This window comes from Lissotriton vulgaris, chromosome 6 (assembly GCF_964263255.1).
Source record: "Lissotriton vulgaris chromosome 6, aLisVul1.2, whole genome shotgun sequence".
NCBI classification, from domain to species: Eukaryota; Metazoa; Chordata; class Amphibia; order Caudata; family Salamandridae; genus Lissotriton; species Lissotriton vulgaris.
Genome location: NC_141694.1, coordinates 201,415,024 through 201,437,204, shown reverse-complemented (window position 1 = coordinate 201,437,204; position 22,181 = coordinate 201,415,024). Strand labels below are relative to the sequence as shown.

General features: G+C 41.6%; 1 protein-coding gene across 1 annotated transcript in view; it reads left to right on the top strand.

The window, feature by feature from the left end:
- Positions 1 to 22,181, top strand: part of LOC147707021 (adhesion G protein-coupled receptor F3-like) — a 239,009-nt gene that overhangs the window by 28,909 nt on the left and 187,919 nt on the right. Inside the window, exons 4-5 of the mRNA XM_086925615.1 lie at positions 2,749 to 3,001; positions 18,887 to 19,771. Of these exons, the coding sequence (XP_086781741.1) occupies positions 2,749 to 3,001; positions 18,887 to 19,771 (1,138 nt within the window). The remainder of the gene's footprint in view (positions 1 to 2,748; positions 3,002 to 18,886; positions 19,772 to 22,181) is intronic.

Genomic DNA, 22,181 nt, shown 5'->3' with positions numbered 1-22,181 from the left:
TTTACTGTTATGATTAATGTTTTTCATTGTATATTGTCTTTTATTCATATATTGCTTTTGAACAAGTTTGCTTTGTTAATAGTAACTCTACATTTCATATAATATGATATATTCGGTTCCCTTCCCGTCCTTCCTTCCCTTCCCTCTCCTTTCCTTGATTTTATTTTTTTCCCTTGATTGATTATTCTCTTATGATGTTTTATTGATATATGTTAGCTAGGTTGTATTGCATATTACTCACCTTATTGTACATTACGGCTATTTAATATATTTTTCTGTATTGTCCATTTTTGTCACTTTTTCAAAATTCAATAAAATTATTATGAACAAAAAAAAATATATCAGAAGTATCAACAGCAAGAATATCGTAGTCAAGAATATCGAGCGGCTTTTGGGTTTATGGGGGAATAGGGTGGGATGTAATTTAATTATATTAAATAAATTGATTATTTTTTATTTAATAATATTTGTTTAATTGAGATGTTATAGTGTTAAATGTGTAAAGTAATTTATTATTAAGTAATACCTTGTTAAGGAATTAATTATGGTATTTCTGTGATTAATTTTAGGTGTGTCTTTTGGTGTTTTTAGGTGTAAAGGGTGGGAAATAATTTATTTCTAATTGATGAATTATAGTTGGTCATTATTTAATTATAATTAATTCATTGTTAATTAATTATGGTAATTGTGTATTAATTTTAGATGTGTGTTTTGGGGTTTATAGGGGTAAAGGGAGTTAAGTAATTATTTATTTTTATTAATAATTATTTGTTAATTGATATTAATTAAATTAATTAAAATATTATCATGGCAAGTGTATAATTAATGTTAAGTGTGTGTTGTGGTGTTTATATGGGCAATGGATGGAAAGTACTTTGTGTTTAATTAATATATATTTTTTAATTAATGTTAAATATTTGATATTTATTTTGGGTAATTGTTTATTTTGTGTGTGTTGGTTTTACATTTAAAAGAGTAAAGGGTGGGTATTAAATACATATTAATTACTTTATAATTAGTTGATAATAGTTTTTAATTTAAAAATACATTTTAATTGTGTTTTATTATTTTAAAGTTTAATTTAGGTGTGTGTTGTGGGCATTATAGTGTTAAAGTATGTGTAATTAATTAATGGTTATTGTTTTCTTATCAATAATATTTTTTAATTGATTATTAATTATGGTAATTATGGAAATAAATGTAATTTAAATTGTTTAATTTGTGTTGTTATTGGTAGGTATTATTTTATCTTATATAATATTAGTAAGAATTTGTTATATGTAATGAATATTATATGTTTTCTTTTTATATATTTATTATATTTGATTTTTTATTTTTTTATATTATTTTTTTCTTATATAATTTTTTTAAATATCTTATTATTCTTTTTTTTTTTACTTTTGGAGTGTAAATAGTAACTTGTACCATCTCTTCTATCCAACACTTTCCCTACTGTTGCTCTCACTGGTGTGGAAAAAATACATTGTACCCCTCCGCTATCCAGCACTCTCCCTACTGTTGCACTCTTTTGAGTGAGAATAGTAATCTTTGCCTTTCCCCTATCCAGCACTTTCACTACTGTTGCTCTCAGTGGAGTGGGAATAGTAATTTTTACCCTTCCTATATCCAGCACTTTCCCTACTGTTGCACTCACTGGCGTGGGAATAGTACATTTTACCTCTCCGCTATCCAACACTTATCCTACTGTTGCACTAAGTGGAGTGGCAATAGTAATTTTTACTCCTCCGTTATCCAATACTTTACCTACTATTGCACCCTTTGGAGTGGGAATAGTAATGTTGCCCCTCCGCTATCCAACACTTTCCCTACAGTTGCTCTCATTGGTGTGGGAGTAGTTATTTTTACCCCTAATAGTTTATATATTTATTAATATTTTAATGTTTTAATTTATTATAGATTTTAGTTTTTTTATATTTTAAATCATTGATGCATATTTTTTTAATATTTTTTTAACTTTTAACATAAATAACAAATAATAGTTTATTAATTATTTTAAAGTAAGTATATACATAAATAATTATGTTTATGTGTTTATCTTTTTTATTAAGTTTATATGTTATATTTTATTAAAATGTATATTACATTTATTAGTTTGATCAAATTAAATGTATTATTAAAATATGTAATGTATTGTTTTTATTCAATATTTATATACAAGCCAATATTTTATACATCTATATTTTTACTTTGACATTTTTGTACTTCAACATGTTTAACTATAGGAGACGATATTTTTGTTGTTTATTGTTTACTCGATATATTTTACATCGATATTTATTACTTCAATGTTGTGTCAGTGAACCCTGATACCTCTAGTTTGAGAATCCTAGATGCTGACCCTAGATGTTATCTTTTTCATTAACTCCATCTATAATTAACCTCCAGTAAAAGAAACAGGGCCTGATTACGATGCAGGTCTCAACAGATTCCTCGATCTTGTTGGAGGTGGTCAAACCTCCTAAGGTCCTATCAGAAGCAGCCACTCTGACCGGAAGCAGTCACTCTGACTGCCCTATTACAAATCATGCATCGTGTACTCTGACCGACTGCAGAAAAACCTCCGGCTCTGACAGATTTTCTCTGACTGTTGAGATGGCGGCCAGAGAAAAACTGCATCCATGAGACAGTACAGGCATCTCGAGAGATGCTGGAGGAAAACAAAAGACTGTACAGACCGAGAACAGTACAAAATATCTTTGAATTCATATAAAAAGCTTATTGTGTCAGCCAAAGAGGGAATATTATGAAACCCGCATAAACAATGCAGATAATGTACAGAAAGAAACTTTTAAAATCTTAAAAGAGCTGACTAAGAAAGATGAAAAGGCTGAAATAATGATAGATTGTAACACCTTCCAACGTTACTTTCTCGAGAAAGTGGCAACTATCTTGTCTGATATTGAGAAGGATACCTCTAGTGGCCCCCTTGCACCACAGGTCTCTCAAGCCCCTTCGAAATCCGTCATCTCTAGGTTCCCAGGTATAGACTTTGCAACTCTTGGGCAGCTTATGAGTAGAACCAAGTCAGGTTCCCCTGCAGACCCATGCCCCCCTGGAGTTTTCTGTCTGGCGCTTCCTGTTGTAGAGGACCATATCATCTCCCTCCTAAACAACTCGTTAGACACTGGCCTTTTACCAGCTAGTTTTAAAGAGGCACGAGTCAAGCCCCTGATAAAAAAGCCGGGGGCGGACCCGGCTATTCTGAAAAACTATAGGCCAATATCTCCTAGCTGCCTTTCCTGTCCAAGATCCTGGAACAACATGTGCTAAAGTCCCTGTCTTCGCTCCTGGAGTCACACCATCTACTCCAGGAACGTCAAGCGGGGTTCCGCGCACATCACAGCACCGAGTTAGTAATGCTCTCGGTGCTGGATGAGCTTAGAGGCATGGCTGACAGTAAGAAACCAAGTGCCCTGCTACTTTTAGATCTATCAGCGGCATTTGATACTGTCAGCCATGCCCTGCTTCTGGACAGACTGGCCGCCGTTGAGATAAAGGACCTAGCACATCAATGGCTAAAATCCTTTCTGTCAGGGAGGACCCAGAAGATTCAATTAGGGGATTGTATATCTGAGGTGGGTATTCTTGAGTGCAGAGTCCCGCAGGGCTCTGCATTGTCACCACTCTTATTCAATCTTTATCTACAACCACTGATAGACTCCCTGGCAATCATGGGCTGCAGAATTTTTAACTATGCCGATGATACTCAACACGTATTGACAACACGGCATTTGCACAGACCCAGTCCCAGAACATACTTAGATATATGGTTAGCTGGATGACGGCAAATTTGCTGAAAATAAATCCCGAAAAAACCGAGGTTCTGGTGGTTTCAACTACTGCCTCGCCCTGGAGTGATTTGTTTTGGCCCCAAGAGCTTGGCCCCACCCCGAAACCATGCCCCAATGTAAAAAGCCTTGGTATTAAGATCGACCATGAGCTGACAATGGCTAGCCAGATATCTTCTGTTGTTGGGACCTGTTCTAACCTAATTAGGCAGCTACGCAAGCTAGTTCCCTTACTTTCCCTAAATATGCTCCGGACCATTGTCTCGGCGACAATAATTTCAAGGATTGATTATGGGAATGCGCTCTATCTAGGCTTGCCAAAAATTCTGATCAATCGCCTGCAGGTAACTTTGAATGACGCAGCGCGACTGATCTTTAGATTACCTAGACAGACCCATGCCTCCCCATTACTGCGCAGGCTACATTGGCTTCCCATAAAGCAAAGGGTGGAATTTAAAAGTTAATGCATTCCCCATAAAGCAATCTATGGGCACGCGCCTGCCTATATAAAAGAACGGCTTGAGGTCTATAATCCCAAACGAACGCTGAGGTCTTCCAACTCCCAATTGTTGTCTTGTCCGCGTTTCAAAATGGCAACCAAGGGTGGGAGATATTTTTCTGTCCAAGTCCCACAGATGTGGAACAAACTACCGGAGGTCCTCCGCAAAGAAGTAAATCTTCTTCATTTTAGGAAATCATTGAAAACACTCAAGTTTAGGGAAGCTTTCTGTTCCATTTGAGTAATGTTGTTATACCTGTACCTCCTGTTTACCTACTCAGTTGTTGTTACTGCTTCTGTCATGAGCGCCTAGAGACCTGACGGTGATTTGGTGCTATACAAACCTCAGATAACAATAACAATCTCCAATCGCTGTCCGGGTTAAGGTGGGCATTCGATGACCCGATGGACGCGGTTTGACCAGCTGCCTCAAGTTGTCGGAACCTAAGGTTTGGGGGCACATACTCACTCCAGTCGGCTTTTATTAAGCAGTTTTACCATGGATCCTTTCTTCCACGGGCCCCCGGCACCTGGGCAGCTAAACCCCAATGGCTATGATCCTACGGGCACCTGAATCCAGGTAAGTCCTAATGTGGTATGCATCCCCTTTGCCTCTACTGTGCACATGCCGCCACATTCCAGCAATGGGGTACAGGGTACACAAAGCATATCCCTACATTTATCATGCATGTGTGAACAATTCACATGTTTTCTGTGACTTTTGTACACATTTGCAACAGCTTAATCAGGGATATGTGCTTTGACGTAGCTGCAACCACCAAATTAGCAGTGGTTGCATTGTAATATGGTGGGGGGACCACAGGCTCGGCAGTCGGAATCAAACTGATGCCTCAGCAGTCGGACATCAATCTGACCAATGTCGTAATGAGGCCCATAGTTCCTAATTATGAGGGACCTGTAATTCTTGATGACGCCAGTGGGAATTATGAGACGCATGAAATTACCACATATGTGAATTCAATTTCTGATAGGGGCCGATATTTTATGCCTACAAGAAACCAATCTACCTTGGAAAAAAAGACACTGGCTGAATTTAAGGGGGTACGAAATTTTATCTTGCTCCTCACAAACATCTATGATAAAAGGGGTAGCAATAATCGGAAGGACTGGGCTGGGGGGGGCTAAAAGATGTAAGGCCGATATATTTGGAAGATGGGCAATATGTGAGATGAACATAGGCATCACCATTTGTTCAATATACGGTTCCAACCTCGACGATCCAGCAGTGATAGACCATTTAGAGCAGGAATTAACTAACTGGTCGGCACCAATAGTAATGTGTGGAGATTTAAATATCTCAGCAGATTTCACAAACGGGAATGTATACACAGGTCGGAAGCCACAGGTATTTAAAGCGATATCCTCTGTTATACAATCTCACGGTTTGATAGATGTCTGGGGAAGTTTAAAGAGGGACAATCCAGGGTTTACCTATTTTTCACATCCTTTCAATAAATACACTAAATTGGACTATTTTATGATAACAGCTAATTATCTCTCTAATGTGGAAATAGTAAGGTTACCTAAGTTAATATCGGATCATAATCCCCTTGTTTTGGCAATCGCCATTAACAAACAAAGGAAAAAAGTTAGACCCTGAACTTTCGACAGGAAGCTCTTAGTGGACAATAATTACATATCGTATTTGAAAGAGTGGTGTCAATCATTCTTTGACGCAAATAGATATAGTGCTTCCCGCATCGTTGTTTGGGATAGTTTTAAAGCAGGTCTGAGAGGTGAGACAATTAGTTACACTGGCCGAATGTGGAATAGAACCAAGATAGAGAGGGAAAGTTTATTGGGTAAATTGGCCGAGGCAGAGGAACAACATAGGAAAGATGTGTGTCAGGGGACTCAGGGCAACATAAGTTTAGAACGGTTGAATAGCATTAAGGCTGAACTTCAGATACAATTGGCAAAAAAAGCTGCAGCAGTATATCAAACCCCTAGGGCTGGAATGTATGAAACAGGGGAAAGAGTTGGTAAGGCTTTAGCTCTGCGGATAAGGCAGGCCGCATCAAGGAATATTATAACTGAAATAAAGGAAGGAGACCAAATTTATAAGAAGCCAGATGAAATTCTTGAGGTTTTTAGAAGATTCTACCAAGATCTATATAAGGAAGAGTCGGATAGGGATGATTTGGGTATAAACTGGCCGGAAACGGGAACTAAACTTACCTCTAGTGAGAGAGAAATATTGGAACGAAGCATAACTATAGATGAATTATCTGAGGCTCTACAGGATCTAGCAACTGGTAAAGCGGCAGGTCCCGATGCCATACCCTTGGAGGTGTATAAATGTTTAAGGGAAGAAATAATACCTTTGCTACTAAACTTATTTAACGGGGTCATGAACACCGGGGTTATCCCGGAATCTTGGACCGAAACAAATATTGTGGTCTTCCATAAGAAGGGGAAACCGAAAGAAAGCCCCGGTTCATACAGACCAATATCGCTAATAAATAGCGACAATAAACTGTATGCGAAAATCATGGCGACGCGGCTGGGTAGGATCATCGGGTCCCTGGTCTCCCCCTGGCAGCATGGCTTCGTTCCAGGTAGAGGCACGACCGACCATATAAGGAGAGCCATTACATTATTTGATATACACGCTGCTGAGGGGGGGAGGGTCGCGATGACCCTCCTTGACGCAGAAAAAGCTTTCGACCGCGTCAGGTGGAGCTTTCTGTGGAGGGTGATGGGAGACAGAGGTTTCGGTCCTAGATTCTTGCAGGCAATTCGGGCTATGTATCTTAATCCAACGGCCAGTATTCATCTTATGGGTGAGCATTCAGGGAAGATCCACATATCAAGGGGGACGCGACAAGGGTGCCCGTGCTCACCCATTCTCTTTGCACTGTATATAGATCCCTTAATAACCCTTTTAATGAACAGTAAAATTAAGCCAGTTGTTACCAATGGATTCCATACCAAGGTTCTCGCCTATGCGGACGATGTTGCTATATTAACTACGGATCCTGATAGTGCATTGATAGAAATAGTTAGAATCACTTCAGAATTTGGCAGACTATCTGGATATCGTCTGAATGTAGCCAAGACGCAGGTATTGTGCACCAGCAATATAATTAAAACGGATAATAGATATGTGGACTCAGTAGTCTACCTAGGTATCTCAATTAATGCCCAGCCAAGGGATATTATTAAAGATAATTTTTAACCATTACTGGTGAAGATCAAACAGGACCTTAGAAGAATAGACAAGCTTCACCTATCAATTATAGGAAGGGTTAATGTTATAAAAATGTCTATCCTTCCTAAGATTTTATATAAATTTAGATCTATTCCTTTCAGAATAGAAGATGCAATGATTAAGGAAATGGAGTCTATCTTTATGAACTTTGTATGGCAGTATGGAAAGGTCAGGAAATCTAATAAGTTTATGTCCCTTCCCCAAGAAAAGGGTGGGTTGGGAATACCAAATCTCAGGTTTTATAACTGGGCTTGCCTCCTCACAGAGATGTCAGTGCTCTTTTTCCCAGAGGATGTCAGATACAGTCAGGGAGACATCCCCTCTATCTATCACCTGGCTCTGGGGAGGGAAGTATATGGGATACTGATGAGGAAGCATGACCAGCGTTTCTTTAAAGCATTTGGTTACAAGATACTTGAAGATATCTGGGGGATATGGTCTTCTATATATAAAAATCAGAATATCCCAAGATATAACCAGCATACCCTACTATGGAACTCAGATCTATTCCCGCATTTAAGTGATGATGGTCCATGGAAACATTGGGAAAGACAGGGGATTACTACATTAGGCCAAGTAATGATAAAAGATGTTTGTAGGCCTCTCGAATTGTTGAGGACAAGGTTTTCATTGCAAGGCGGTCAAGAATTTAAGTATATGCAGTTGGTTAATATAATCAAATCAAAAAGACCGCGTCTGAATATATCTACAGGTTGTGCTCTACTAGATTATATGAAAGGGGGTGGCCACAGAATTAAGGAATTTTACGGGTTATTTTTGGAGAGTCTCCCTGATGACTTGATCAAGATGGAGGAGAGCTGGGCCTCTAAATTGCAGGATCCAGACATTGATCTTGACAGAGCATTGGCAATGGATAAAAGGTTTCTGCGATCTTCAAATTTAAGGGCACAGCATTTTAAGACCCTTTTTAACTTATATTACACGCCAGCTAAATTGTTTAAATGGGGTAAGAGATTAGACCATAACTGTCCCAGATGTGGCAATGGGCCAGCAGATGTATTGCATATGTTCTGTAGCTGTGGAAACCTGGGACCCATTAAAAAAGAAATTGAAAAGTTTTTAGAGGGGTTGCTAGCCGTCAGAATTGACCTATCCCCTACTCTTTTAATATTTTGTTTTGATGCAAAGCTGGGTCTGAGCACAGAGATAGAGGCGCTGGTTTTCATATCGACAGCGGTTTTCAGGATACTAATTGCTGCTGCATGGAAGGATGTGGAGCCTGCAACTTTTCAAATGTGGATCTGTAGGATGCTAGGGATCCATAATATTGAGTCAGAATTGTATGCCATCAAAAGACTTAAATCTAGAGAAATGGGGCTACGGGTATGGGCACCAGTGGCTAGCTGGAGGAAGTCTAGGTGTGGGGCCCTATAGTTTATATTGTGGGCGGTTGTGGTTTTCGATCCTAATGGTCTATTTTTTTATCTCGCCTTTTTTTTAACCATTTCTCCTGTTTCTCCCGTCAAATACTGCTTCTGGTTAATGGTTATATTTACTGTATGTATTGTGTGTATTTATATATTTATATATATTTATTCATACATATTGCTGGTTTTAATGTACACTATGCTGTCATGAACTTTCAATAAACAAAATTAAAAAAAAAAAAAGTGAATTCAGTTTCTGACATCTGCAGGGAAAACTGCAGAAGAGAATGAGGAATCATAGGGACCACAGGATTAGGTTTCATTCTACAATCACTGTTAATTCCACACGCTCAGAGTTACTGGGAACCCAAGTATTCTTCAGCCCCTCCCCCTGCATCTTGGATACTTAGTTATGGTGATGCACCAAGTTCCTTACATTTTTCTATTAGAAAATCTATTCTTTCAGTCAGAACATCAGCTCCTCAAATGGCCAAGCAATCTGTGTTAACAAACATCCTTAACAGGTAGGTGTCCTAACCATCTCAGGGGATTCAGGAAGTCAAAGAATTTTATAATCCCTCCTCATTGAAGGGTCAACACTGAAACACTCGGTCCTTCATAGGAGGGACCACTGTGTGCTAGAATCTGCAGTTTCTGCTTTTTTGTGATCAACGTATTCTCAACTTTTATTTGACTGATTATCCAAACCTATGTTAACTCCTGGTTTATTTCTTAGCTTGCTCTTCTTCCTGGTCCTGTGAACTTTCTATGCTACTGACTATTGTTTGATTCTTATAATACACCCATACTCACTCTTGAATGAAAGTAGATGACATAGAACAGTTATATCAATGCAAAATTAAAAAAGCTGTTGAAGAATTTGACTGAGCTGTTTTGTGACAACTAATAAAGCAAAAGTGGCTTCTATATCTCTACTTGGTTTTTCTGTACATTTTGTAAGGCAGCCCTCTAAGGAAAATCATTTCAGGAGCTAGGGTGAATGATTATTTTCACCGCACATTACATTGATTGGATTTATTAGGTCTGGCGTTACCAAGACCTTTAGTTTTCACTAAAATATGTATAATACACTTACCTATAGGGGCATTCAGCTGCCTCTCCTCATCTATGTGTCTTTCATTGTATCCTTCACATATTGCTTCCTCCCACTATAGCATATAGCATGCACCAGTGGGTCAGTCTACTTAAGCCACTGCTTACCTTTACTTTGAGTGACTGCATTTTGCTCTCTCTCAAGGAGCAACCATAAACACACGCGAGTCCCCTTCAGTGCCAGTGTTTTTGTTTTTAACTTTATAATTACTTTAGTGTTGCCTTTGTGTGTAGAGCCTGATATGATAGCAAGATATTTGTGATGCACATTCCATCTTTATCAGATCCCATTGCCTGCCAATGCTGTTGTAAATTATTTTTGGAGTATTTTGCTTTTCTGGCTACTGCTATTTCATAATATACCAGATTGTGTCCATTTGAGACTGTTCTGTATTGTTACCCTCTTTTTCTTTGTTATGTTATAAAGTATTTATAGAGTGCAGCTTTCACTCCGAGGAGCATCATGGCGCTATGCAGATCACTGATAGACAGAATGGCTGAGACTGGAAAGGGAATTTAGATGAGTGCTCTGCATAGAGCACCAGGGGCCGTAAAGATCCAGGTTTTCAGAGTTTTCCTGAAAAGGGTTTCTGATTGGATGAAAAGTAGGTGATTGGGCAGTTGGTTCCAGACCTTGGTCCCTATCACTGAAATAGATGTTTTCCCCTTGTGAGACATATCTGAAAACAGGGGGTTTTAGTCGGTTAGCCTGTGATGATCTGAGGGTTCAGTGTGGCACATAGCATGCAAACCTTGGTTAAAGATAGTGAGAGCCAGAAGAATAAAAAACTTGGAAGGTAATTATCAGGATCTTAAACAAGATTCTTTTATGGATGGATAGCCAATGCAGAGCTTCCAATGCAGCGAATGCTGATGAGCTCCTGGGCCATTTTAATACTAGTCCGGCTGCAGCATGCTATACCATCTGAGTTTTGCGTAAAACCGACTTATTTGCTCCAATAATACAATCTGGAAGTGATTAGGACCACTGCCACTGCCTGTCTTGTCATACAGGGAAATGGGTCAAAGAACATTTTAAGTGAATTTATCGGATGGAAGCAGGTTCCAGCCACTGCTAGGGATTGATGGTGGAAGGGTAGTGCTGAGTCAAATTTGACCCTCAGATTCTTGGCTACAGTTACTGTATTGCGGGGCAGGGGAATTATCGGAGGCCCACTATAGGCTAGGTTAAAAGATGTTCGCTTTCCCTAGTGGCATAATTTCTATTTTTTTTTCTGAATTGCATTTTAAATGATTTGGTTTCATCAAGTGAAAGACTTCTGTAAGACATTGTCGGAGATTTTCCTCAGACATTGTGGGATTTTTATCTAAGACCAGGATTACCTGTGTATCGTCCACGTAAGAGATAGTGTCAATGTTAAAGGACAATATCAGATTAATCAGGGGGGACATATAGACGTTAAAATGTGGTGCACTGAGAATAGAAAGAACAAGAAGAGTTGGAGGGTCTGGGAAGCAAAGTGCCAAGTCTACAAGGTCCTTGTTGAAAGCTACGCATTTGTATTGCACTGAACTAGACCAAAGTGGTCACTGGACACTAGGTGTACAATAGATATCCTATCAGCCCACCCACTTGGCGGAGCCTCGTCATGTAGGACGTCTAGAACCAGATTGGTGTGTCAAAGCCTAGATGAATTGGCTAGACAGCACACAATTATGGCTCATACGATAGAAGTGTCCACGCCACTGGGCGGTGCTAGTGCAGTGCAGTGCAAAAAAGAAAAGTGAATAAGTGATGTAAAATGACGGTCAAGGCAAACAAAAAACTCTTTATTGGTATTCACCTGGACGTCAGATTAAAAAGAGATGCAAGACAGTGTGACAAAATCACTGTCTACTTTGCTGTGTGATTAAATAGGCCAACATGTTTCTGCCAATAGGTGAAACTACACCGGCATTCTTCAGGGCCATTTATATGGAATGTTGCTACTGCAAAGGTATACTCTGATAGTAGTGTAAAAAAGTGAAGATGACAGACCAGGAGTTTAAGACTGTCAAACTAATAATGTGGTCACTGGGACCATCCTACCGTGTCCTCTTGAACAATTTGTTGATAGAGGATGCAGTCCTGTAAATACAAAAACAGAAGGAGAATACTACTATGTGTTCTTAAAGCTTAACAAACTTACAGTAGCAGTTAACCCCAAAGGGGGTTACACTATTATAACATGAGGACCAAAACAAGACTTGGCACGGCCAGGCCAAATTAGACCGGCCGCTTTGATTTACCACAGGTTGCACTTAAAATAAACCACAGAAATTTCTGAATACAAAGTTGAAAACAATGAAAAAGACTTACCCAACAGTGTGTGGGAGTCAAGCCTCACCTCACCCGGCAACGGCTCGGAGATTGAGGCCCCGCTCTATGCACAAACAAATATATGTAAGCATGTGAGCCGGAGCGACTATAAAGATCTGATAAGTATCTTTAGTCAATACTATGTCTCAAAAGTTTGTGCATAAAAACAACTGGTTGTAAGTTACCCACAGTGATCACAGTCCCATGGAGAACAAATGAAGGGGGAAGGCATACGTGCTAGTTGAAAACTAGTGAGGATACTGACTAATAGGGAAAATAATGTGTGAATCCCACTATTTTACCCAAAGTATTTATTACCTTTGTAAATACCCAAAGCATGCATACAGCTGCCAGTTAGAAATGCACTGTAGCACTCGAAATTAGAAATGAAAAGGTGGTTCAGCTGACTCTATAATGTGGCTTATTCTCAAGACAAAGTACAGCCTCTAGCTAGACTGGCGAGGCATAACAACATCAGACGCCTAGCGCTTCAATGGTACAACGAGGTAGACCAATCAAGCCAGTTTTGCAGTTAATGTTACATCAAGCAAAACTGCTTCATTAACCCTCAATATGTATCAAAGAGACAAAGTTTTAGGCCAATGTGAACAGAGCGCGGCGTGACAACTCACCTCTCCGTCGGTACCTCTCGGCTAAGACCAAAGCCGAAGGGGAGGCAACGAGGGGAGGTGAGACGCGCTTTAAATATCCTCTCTAATTGGCGGAGGTAGCGTTCATAATGATCAGCTGTTCTCCTAATTCCGGTCTTGTGATGCGCGAATACTCGTCACAGCGCATGCGTGCCGGAGAGCCATCTCTTAACGCGATGTGGTTGAAAACCGAGGCATGCGCAGAGTGATTGTGAGCGCGTCTACGGTCTACAATATGAGTTTGGGTCTTTGCGCGTGCTCAGACTACTGCAATCCCGCATGTGTTATGACGGCGACATTGCAGAGACGGAGCACGCCCTCATTCATAGGGAAGGGCATACATAACGCAAAACAGCTAGAAAGGCGCTGTAGAGTTAGTTATGCGCCTGAATTACTAAGTTTATCCCAAATGTTGAGATGTCAAAATTTGGGTAAGGAGACAGAAGAAACCACATTACGGTGAGGGGTATTACAAAAGTTACAGATGTTGTAGGTGAACCCCAGAGAATGTGTACTTGCCACGAAATATGAAACCATGATCTATATAAATCGAGCGGACAATACATAAGGCTCAAGGAGGATAGAACCTTATCAAATTTATGTTTTACCTTTCTTGGTCCATTCTACCAGATAGGGAAGATATTAATAATTCTTGAACTTGGGCTGTACATTGTATGGTTACTAGGGAAAACCTAAATGGTGTAAAGTACAGCAAACCTTATGGGAGAGGCATAGAGAACTAAGAGTTGCCAATGCATGATGGTCAGTGCTCTGGGGCTAATACAAGCTGCTCATATGGATACCCATGGGATGTTATCGTTCAGCCCTGACACATCGGTTTTCAATTTAAAAATCCAACGTTGTTCCTTGATGAACAGGAACCGTGAGACATCTGTGATATGTGCTGGGATGAAGGGTTGTTCAAGGACCACCCACCTCAAGTCATCCGCTTTGTGCTTCTTGGTTAGAAAGTGGTTCGTCAGGCAGGTGGATTGTTTGCTACAACGTATTGTGCTCTTGTGTTCACTGATACGCAACTTGACTTTCCTGGTGGTGTGTCCAATATATGCCAGACCACAGGGGCATGTGATCATGTAGCTCAGTTTCTCCGAGTTGCAATTCGTGTGGTTGGTCAACTTCCATGGTCTGGATGTACCGATGTCAATGGAAAGGGTCTTCTGAGTCTGTGGGCACACAGTGCAACCACCACACGGGTAGTGTCCCTGGACCGGGGTAGTATTCCAGATGGTATCAAGAGTGGTAGTGGTTACTCTCCTTTGTGTCTTGGGTCTGGTGTGAACCAGGCTATCTCTGATACTTGGCCCTCTTTTGAAGGCAAACAGCGGCCTGGGTATTGCACCGGATGCTGTGTTGAGGATCTTCCAGTGCTTCAGTACCGTTTTCTTGACCACATTGGATAAGGTACTGAACGTATGCACCATTGTAATCCTATCAGACGGTGTCTTACTTTGTTGATGTTCAATCAGTGCCTCTCGATTATTGTTGAATGCTCTTTTGTGCGCCCGACGTACCAAGTGATTCGGATAGTGACGTTCCTTCAGGTTCAGCGACAGTTCTTTCGCATGTTGTTCATACAAGATGTTCGAGGAACAATTTCTCCGAACCCTCAGAAATTGACCCACCGGTAAGTTGTCACGTAGTGACTGCGGGTGAAAACTCCGGTATGACAGTAGTGAGTTCCGAGCCATGGGTTTCTTATATAGTCGACTCTGCAAGCCTCCCTCTCCAGGAAAGATGAGAAGATCTAAGAATGGTAGCTGCTCTTTGCTGTACTCAATTGTAAACCGGAGGTATTGATTTCTAGAATTCAACCACGTGTGAAACTCAGTAACATCAAGACTAGTGCCTCTCCAGATGACAATGATGTCATCAATATATCTGCGCCACAGCAACACCTGACGGAAGAAAGGGTTGCTGTGGTTAAGAACATGGTCTTGCTCAAATTGGTGCATATACAAGTTCGCAAGGCTTGGGGCAAAGACACTCCCCATTGATGTTCCGGAGACTTGGAGATAGAGGTCATCCTGGTATTGAAAATAGTTCTCCATCATAGCCAGTCTGGCGCACTCCATGATGAAGGGTATTGGAGTGATAGTATCCGGTGGTTTGGCCTCAAGCAAATGCCTTATGCAGTCCAGAGTCTCTTGTTGCGGGATGCACGTGTAGAGAGACTCAACGTCGAAACTCACCAATAGGTCGGTCTCGACGTTGAACTCGGTCTCTGCAAGGAGTCGGAGGACATCACCAGTGTCTTGCAAGTACGTAGGTGTATCTTTCACTAATGGTTTCAGAAAGAAATCCACAAAGGTGGATAATGGCTCCAGTAGAGAACCAATCCCCGAAATGATCGGGCGACCCGGAGGAGGTCTCTTCTCCTTATGTATCTTTGGGAGGCAATAGAAGTAAGGGACCACAGGGTGTGCCGTACTCAGGTATCTGGCTTCTTGAGATGTGATCCAACCCTCGCAGGATGCTTCCTCAATCAGGCTTTTAATATCGTTGGAGATTCTCATGGTAGGGTCCTCCGTAAGTCGACGATAGGCACTAGAATCATTCAATTGTCGTTTGCACTCCCTATGATAAATATCAGTATCTTGTATGACAATGGCTCCGCCTTTGTCGGCGGGTTTGATTGTGATGTTAGTGTCTTTAGACAAAGCCACGAGTGCCAACCTTTCTATTCTGGACATATTGAAGAAGGTTTTTTTTTTTTAACCACAGAGATTCTATCAAGAAAAAGTGAAAAAGTGATAATTTTTATAATTTTTACTGTTTCTAAAAGGGTGCTAGGCTCTCTCTTACACATGGAAAGATGGGAGCACAATGTGCTTTTTAAAATACCCCTCACACTCTAAAAAACCAGGTAGAGTCATGCTTCATCATAGGGGTCTTCCCGCCCCTATAACGGGACGGTACGTGCTACGACCAGACGAAATACGCGGGAGCACTAAAATGTGACAGAGGCTATGTGTAGGTGTATAGGTATCAGTGAAAGTGTAGGGACCTAACACTAGTGAGTGTGCAAAAAGTGAAAAAAATGGAAAAAGTTAAAAATTCCCTGGCTTAGTAGAAAAAAACAATTTTATTAGCTTCTCTAGCTGGGAACATTAAGAAGGGGTTGTGTGGTAGAGCATTAGCTACTACCTAGTCGACATGTTTCGTAAGCAGTCCCCTACTGCTTACTCATCAGGACCAAAAAACGATCCCTACTGTTGTTACTCAGTTCTAACAAGTAGTGCCTACTGTCCTATAAACAACCAACAAAAATAAGTTGGCTGTTTAGGCTTCAGGGCATGAGTTGGCCCAGGGGAAGCAGAAAAAATTGACCTGATGTCGTCTCTGTAAAAGAAAAGAAAAGGAAGAGAAAACCAACATAAATGCATGAATAAGCTTTATTATCTGAGTGGTAAATACAAACAGACAGTTATTTTATATTGTTGGGAGGAAACCGCATTATAAATTTTTAGAAAGCGGTTGGGTTCCTACATGAGATTCAACATGTAGTCATGTGTCTCTCGACATCAACTGGCCGTCGTTAGAGACAACAATGGTACCGTTTTATGGGGTCCACTGTCATCGCATCACACACACACAACATTCGTAACTCCATGCACTTACAGCAGACTAGCAATTTGAAAAGGGGGACCTCCGTTGTAACATTTCTGAAATAGTCAGGTTATCGGTAACATACTTATCTCAATAGTTATCATCGCCCCATGAGTTTGCAGGCGAAGGGTATTCTGCGCAGTTACTACAAAAGACAAAGTCTCGTTTTAGGTGGTTTCAAAGAACAGCAAGATGTTTTGCGCGTTTTTACCCCAGCGACCCGTTTTTTGAGACTTGAGGTCAAAGTCTATTACTCACATTTCTGCCAGAGAAAGAAATCATTATTCCTACCCCCGTGCTCCTCCGAGGATAGCCGGGCTCGAGTGGCTGTGTGTTTTTAAATGGCCCTTGCACTTCCGCGTTAGTTGCACGCAAGGGTGCCGCCCTCCATGTAACGCTAGAGCGTTAACTGATAAAGATGGCCGCCTGTTTGTGGCGCGGCGAGAGTGTGAAAACGGAAGTCTTTTCACAGTGTCTACTCGTACTTGCATTTAGAAGATTTTTAGGTAAAATTTTAAAAAGGTTCCTAATACATAAAAAATCATACCGTATATTTTGAAGTATTTGGGAATAAATTTCTCCGCTAGTAGAATCCTCGTGATGGAAATGGCAATACAGGGGGGTAGAATTGGATGATGGGCTTGATACCTACAGTTGGCTCCAGGGTATATCGTCATTTAACCCATGTTTATGTGATTGGATACGGAAAACCCATCTCTGTTCCTTTTCCAGCAAGAATCTTTCATTGCTCACCAGTTCTATAACTGTCCATATGATTTCCTCTGGTTTGTGATTCATTTCAAGGAAATGGTTGGTCAGTTTTGTGCTGGATTTCCTGCATTTAATCGTGCTCTTGTGTTCGCCTATCCTGACCTTTACTGCCCTGCTTGTCATGCCTACATATTCCAGTTGGCAAGGGCAGGTGATCAAATATACAACATTTACACTGTTGCAGTTGCTAAAAGCTCTCTGTTCCCAGACGGTGCCATTGTTGAAGGTTATTTTTTTACTTTTTTTGGTCAGACCACAAACCCTGCATCCTCCACACGGATAGTGACCCTGAACAAAGTTGGGGTCTCTTTGTGTATTATTATTGGATTTAGGTCTTGTATGTACCAATACATCCCTCAAGCTCTTTGCTCTTTTGTGCGCAAACATTGGTTTCGGTATCTGTAACCCTCCACTGTTCAAAATTCTCCAATTCTTATTAATGATCTTGGTCACTAAGTTGGAGCTAGTGTTGTATGTTGTCACACAAATTGGACGTTTCTCTTCCTCTTTAGCTGTTTTTTCTTCCAACAGGCTTTCACGGCAGTTATTCCTTGCTCGTGTGTAGGCCTGGTTGATAACACGGTCAGGGTACATTCGTGCTTTTAGTTTCTTTTTGAGGTCATTTGATTGAGTTTTGAAGGTCTCAATCTCTGTACAGTTCCTGCGTAGGCGCAGGAACTGACCATATGGGAGATTGTCCCGCAGATGCTTGGGGTGAAAACTGTTATACATAAGGAGACAGTTCTTAGAGGTACTTTTAAAATGGGTCGTGGTCACCAGTCTACCATCTTTGGGAAAAATGTTCAAGTCCAGGAAAACCAAGTTACTTCTGGAGACTGTGCTAGTGAACCTTAGGAAAGCGTCCTGTAGATTGAGCCAGGTTAGAAACTGTTCAGTGCCCTTTTCATCTCCATCCCAGATGATAAGGATATCATCGATATATCGTTTCCATAGCTTTATGTTGGGTCTGTAGTGGTTGTTGGGGTTCAGTATTTTTGTTACCTCTAGGTGGTGTACTTACAGTCCAGCTATACTGATATAAGGGGACGAGACCAACAAAACTAATAAGGAATACTATGACAACATCCTTATGACTAAAGTTGAAAAATTTAAGAAAGATCTTGCACGTTTTTCAATGGAAACTACTTACCCTTATATCAGTGACTCCTATGTAGCCCCGGTTTACAACACCGGAGGGAAGAGATACGGGTCCAACTACTCCTCCTCAGGCTCAGAATCAGAGTCTAGTGATCAAGGCAATTCGAATAGAGGGACACCTAACAGAGGACGAGGCAGGGGTCCCCAGAGAAGGCCTAATAGAGGGCGAGGAGCTCAATATTATCAAAATCCAGGGCCTTGGTGGCCTCCAGCACCCTGGGGTTATCATCAACCACCGATGGGACCCCCTATGGGCCATCATATGCCAAACTATCCACCCAATCCTAACTTCTACTACGACCAGTCTTTTTTATGGCAGGGCCAAGGCAGAAGTCGCGGGAAGAGAAGAGGCCAACAGTCAGTGAATTGGGCACCAGACGCCACGAACAACAGAGGGGAGCAATCCTAGAAGAAACCAGTGATCTCGTGGTGAATCTCAGCACCCGGACACTCACACCCACGGAGACCTCAGTCCTTAATAAAGGACTTGGATTTGTTCCAACCAACGAAGGAGACCCCTTAAACTTGAGGTGTGAATTGGAATCCTTTTACAGGAAGGTCCGCTTACAATTTTTCTTCAAGTCGACTAATGACAACAACGATCCGGAGGATTCTTCAGATCGGAATACAGGCCTTAGACCGAAATCCACATACACGCCTCTCAACCACCAAGTCCCAGCGAGGGTTATTGCTTTTGAGCAAGCAGTCACTCATGACATCATGAATGTGGACCAGACAAATAAAAGGACCTTCTTCAATATGTCCAGAATAGAAAGGTTGGCACTCGTGGCTTTGTCTAAAGACACTAACATCACAATCAAACCCGCCGACAAAGGCGGAGCCATTGTCATACAAGATACTGATATTTATCATAGGGAGTGCAAACGACAATTGAATGATTCTAGTGCCTATCGTCGACTTACGGAGGACCCTACCATGAGAATCTCCAACGATATTAAAAGCCTGATTGAGGTAGCATCCTGCGAGGGTTGGATCACATCTCAAGAAGCCAGATACCTGAGTACGGCACACCCTGTGGTCCCTTACTTCTATTGCCTCCCAAAGATACATAAGGAGAAGAGACCTCCTCCGGGTCGCCCGATCATTTCGGGGATTGGTTCTCTACTGGAGCCATTATCCACCTTTGTGGATTTCTTTCTGAAACCATTAGTGAAAGATACACCTACGTACTTGCAAGACACTGGTGATGTCCTCCGACTCCTTGCAGAGACCGAGTTCAACGTCGAGACCGACCTATTGGTGAGTTTCGACGTTGAGTCTCTCTACACGTGCATCCCGCAACAAGAGACTCTGGACTGCATAAGGCATTTGCTTGAGTCCAAACCACCGGATACTATCACTCCAATACCCTTCATCATGGAGTGCGCCAGACTGGCTATGATGGAGAACTATTTTCAATACCAGGATGACCTCTATCTCCAAGTCTCCGGAACATCAATGGGGAGTGTCTTTGCCCCAAGCCTTGCGAACTTGTATATGCACCAATTTGAGCAAGACCATGTTCTTAACCACAGCAACCCTTTCTTCCGTCAGGTGTTGCTGTGGCGCAGATATATTGATGACATCTTTGTCATCTGGAGAGGCACTAGTCTTGATGTTACTGAGTTTCACACGTGGTTGAATTCTAGAAATCAATACCTCCGGTTTACAATTGAGTACAGCAAAGAGCAGCTACCATTCTTAGATCTTCTCATCTTTCCTGGAGAGGGAGGCTTGCAGAGTCGACTATATAAGAAACCCATGGCTCGGAACTCACTACTGTCATACCGGAGTTTTCACCTGCAGTCACTACGTGACAACTTACCGGTGGGTCAATTTCTGAGGGTTCGGAGAAATTGTTCCTCGAACATCTTGTATGAACAACATGCGAAAGAACTGTCGCTGAACCTGAAGGAACGTCACTATCCGAATCACTTGGTACGTCGGGCACACAAAAGAGCATTCAACAATAATCGAGAGGCACTGATTGAACATCAACAAAGTAAGACACCGTCTGATAGGATTACAATGGTGCATACGTTCAGTACCTTATCCAATGTGGTCAAGAAAACGGTACTGAAGCACTGGAAGATCCTCAACACAGCATCCGGTGCAATACCCAGGCCGTTGTTTGCCTTCAAAAGAGGGCCAAGTATCAGAGATAGCCTGGTTCACACCAGACCCAAGACACAAAGGAGAGTAACCACTACCACTCTTGATACCATCTGGAATACTACCCCGGTCCAGGGACACTACCCGTGTGGTGGTTGCACTGTGTGCCCACAGACTCAAAGACCCTTTCCATTGACATCGGTACATCCAGACCATGGAAGTTGACCAACCACACGAATTGCAACTCGGAGAAACTGATCTACATGATCACATGCCCCTGTGGTCTGGCATATATTGGACACACCACCAGGAAAGTCAAGTTGCGTATCAGTGAACACAAGAGCACGATACGTTGTAGCAAACAATCCACCTGCCTGACGAATCACTTTCTAACCAAGAAGCACAAAGCGGATGACTTGAGGTGGGTGGTCCTTGAACAACCCTTCATCCCAGCACACATCACAGATGTCTCACGGATCCTGTTCATCAAGGAACAACGTTGGATTTTTAAATTGAAAACCGATATGTCAGGGCTGAACGATAACATCCCATGGGTATCCATATGAGCAGCTTGTATTAGCCCCAGAGCACTGACCATCATGCATTGGCAACTCTTAGTTCTCTATGCCTCTCCCATAAGGTTTGCTGTACTTTACACCATTTAGGTTTTCCCTAGTAACCATACAATGTACAGCCCAAGTTCAGGAATTATTAATATCTTCCCTATCTGGTAGAATGGACCAAGAAAGGTAAAACATACATTTGATAAGGTTCTATCCTCCTTGAGCCTTATGTATTGTCCGCTCGATTTATATAGATCATGGTTTCATATTTCGTGGCAAGTACACATTCTCTGGGGTTCACCTACAACATCTGTAACTTTTGTAATACCCCTCACCGTAATGTGGTTTCTTCTGTCTCCTTACCCAAATTTTGACATCTCAACATTTGTGATAAACTTAGTAATTCAGGCGCATAACTAACTCTACAGCGCCTTTCTAGCTGTTTTGCGTTATGTATGCCCTTCCCTATGAATGAGGGCGTGCTCCGTCTCTGCAATGTCGCCGTCATAACACATGCGGGATTGCAGTAGTCTGAGCACGCGCAAAGACCCAAACTCATATTGTAGACCGTAGACGCGCTCACAATCACTCTGCGCATGCCTCGGTTTTCAACCACATCGCGTTAAGAGATGGCTCTCCGGCACGCATGCGCTGTGACGAGTATTCGCGCATCACAAGACCGGAATTAGGAGAACAGCTAATGATTATGAACGCTACCTCCGCCAATTAGAGAGGATATTTAAAGCGCGTCTCACCTCCCCTCGTTGCCTCTCCTTCGGCTTTGGTCTTAGCCGAGAGGTACCGACGGAGAGGTGAGTTGTCACGCCGCGCTCTGTTCACATTGGCCTAAAACTTTGTCTCTTTGATACATATTGAGGGTTAATGAAGCAGTTTTGCTTGATGTAACATTAACTGCAAAACTGGCTTGATTGGTCTACC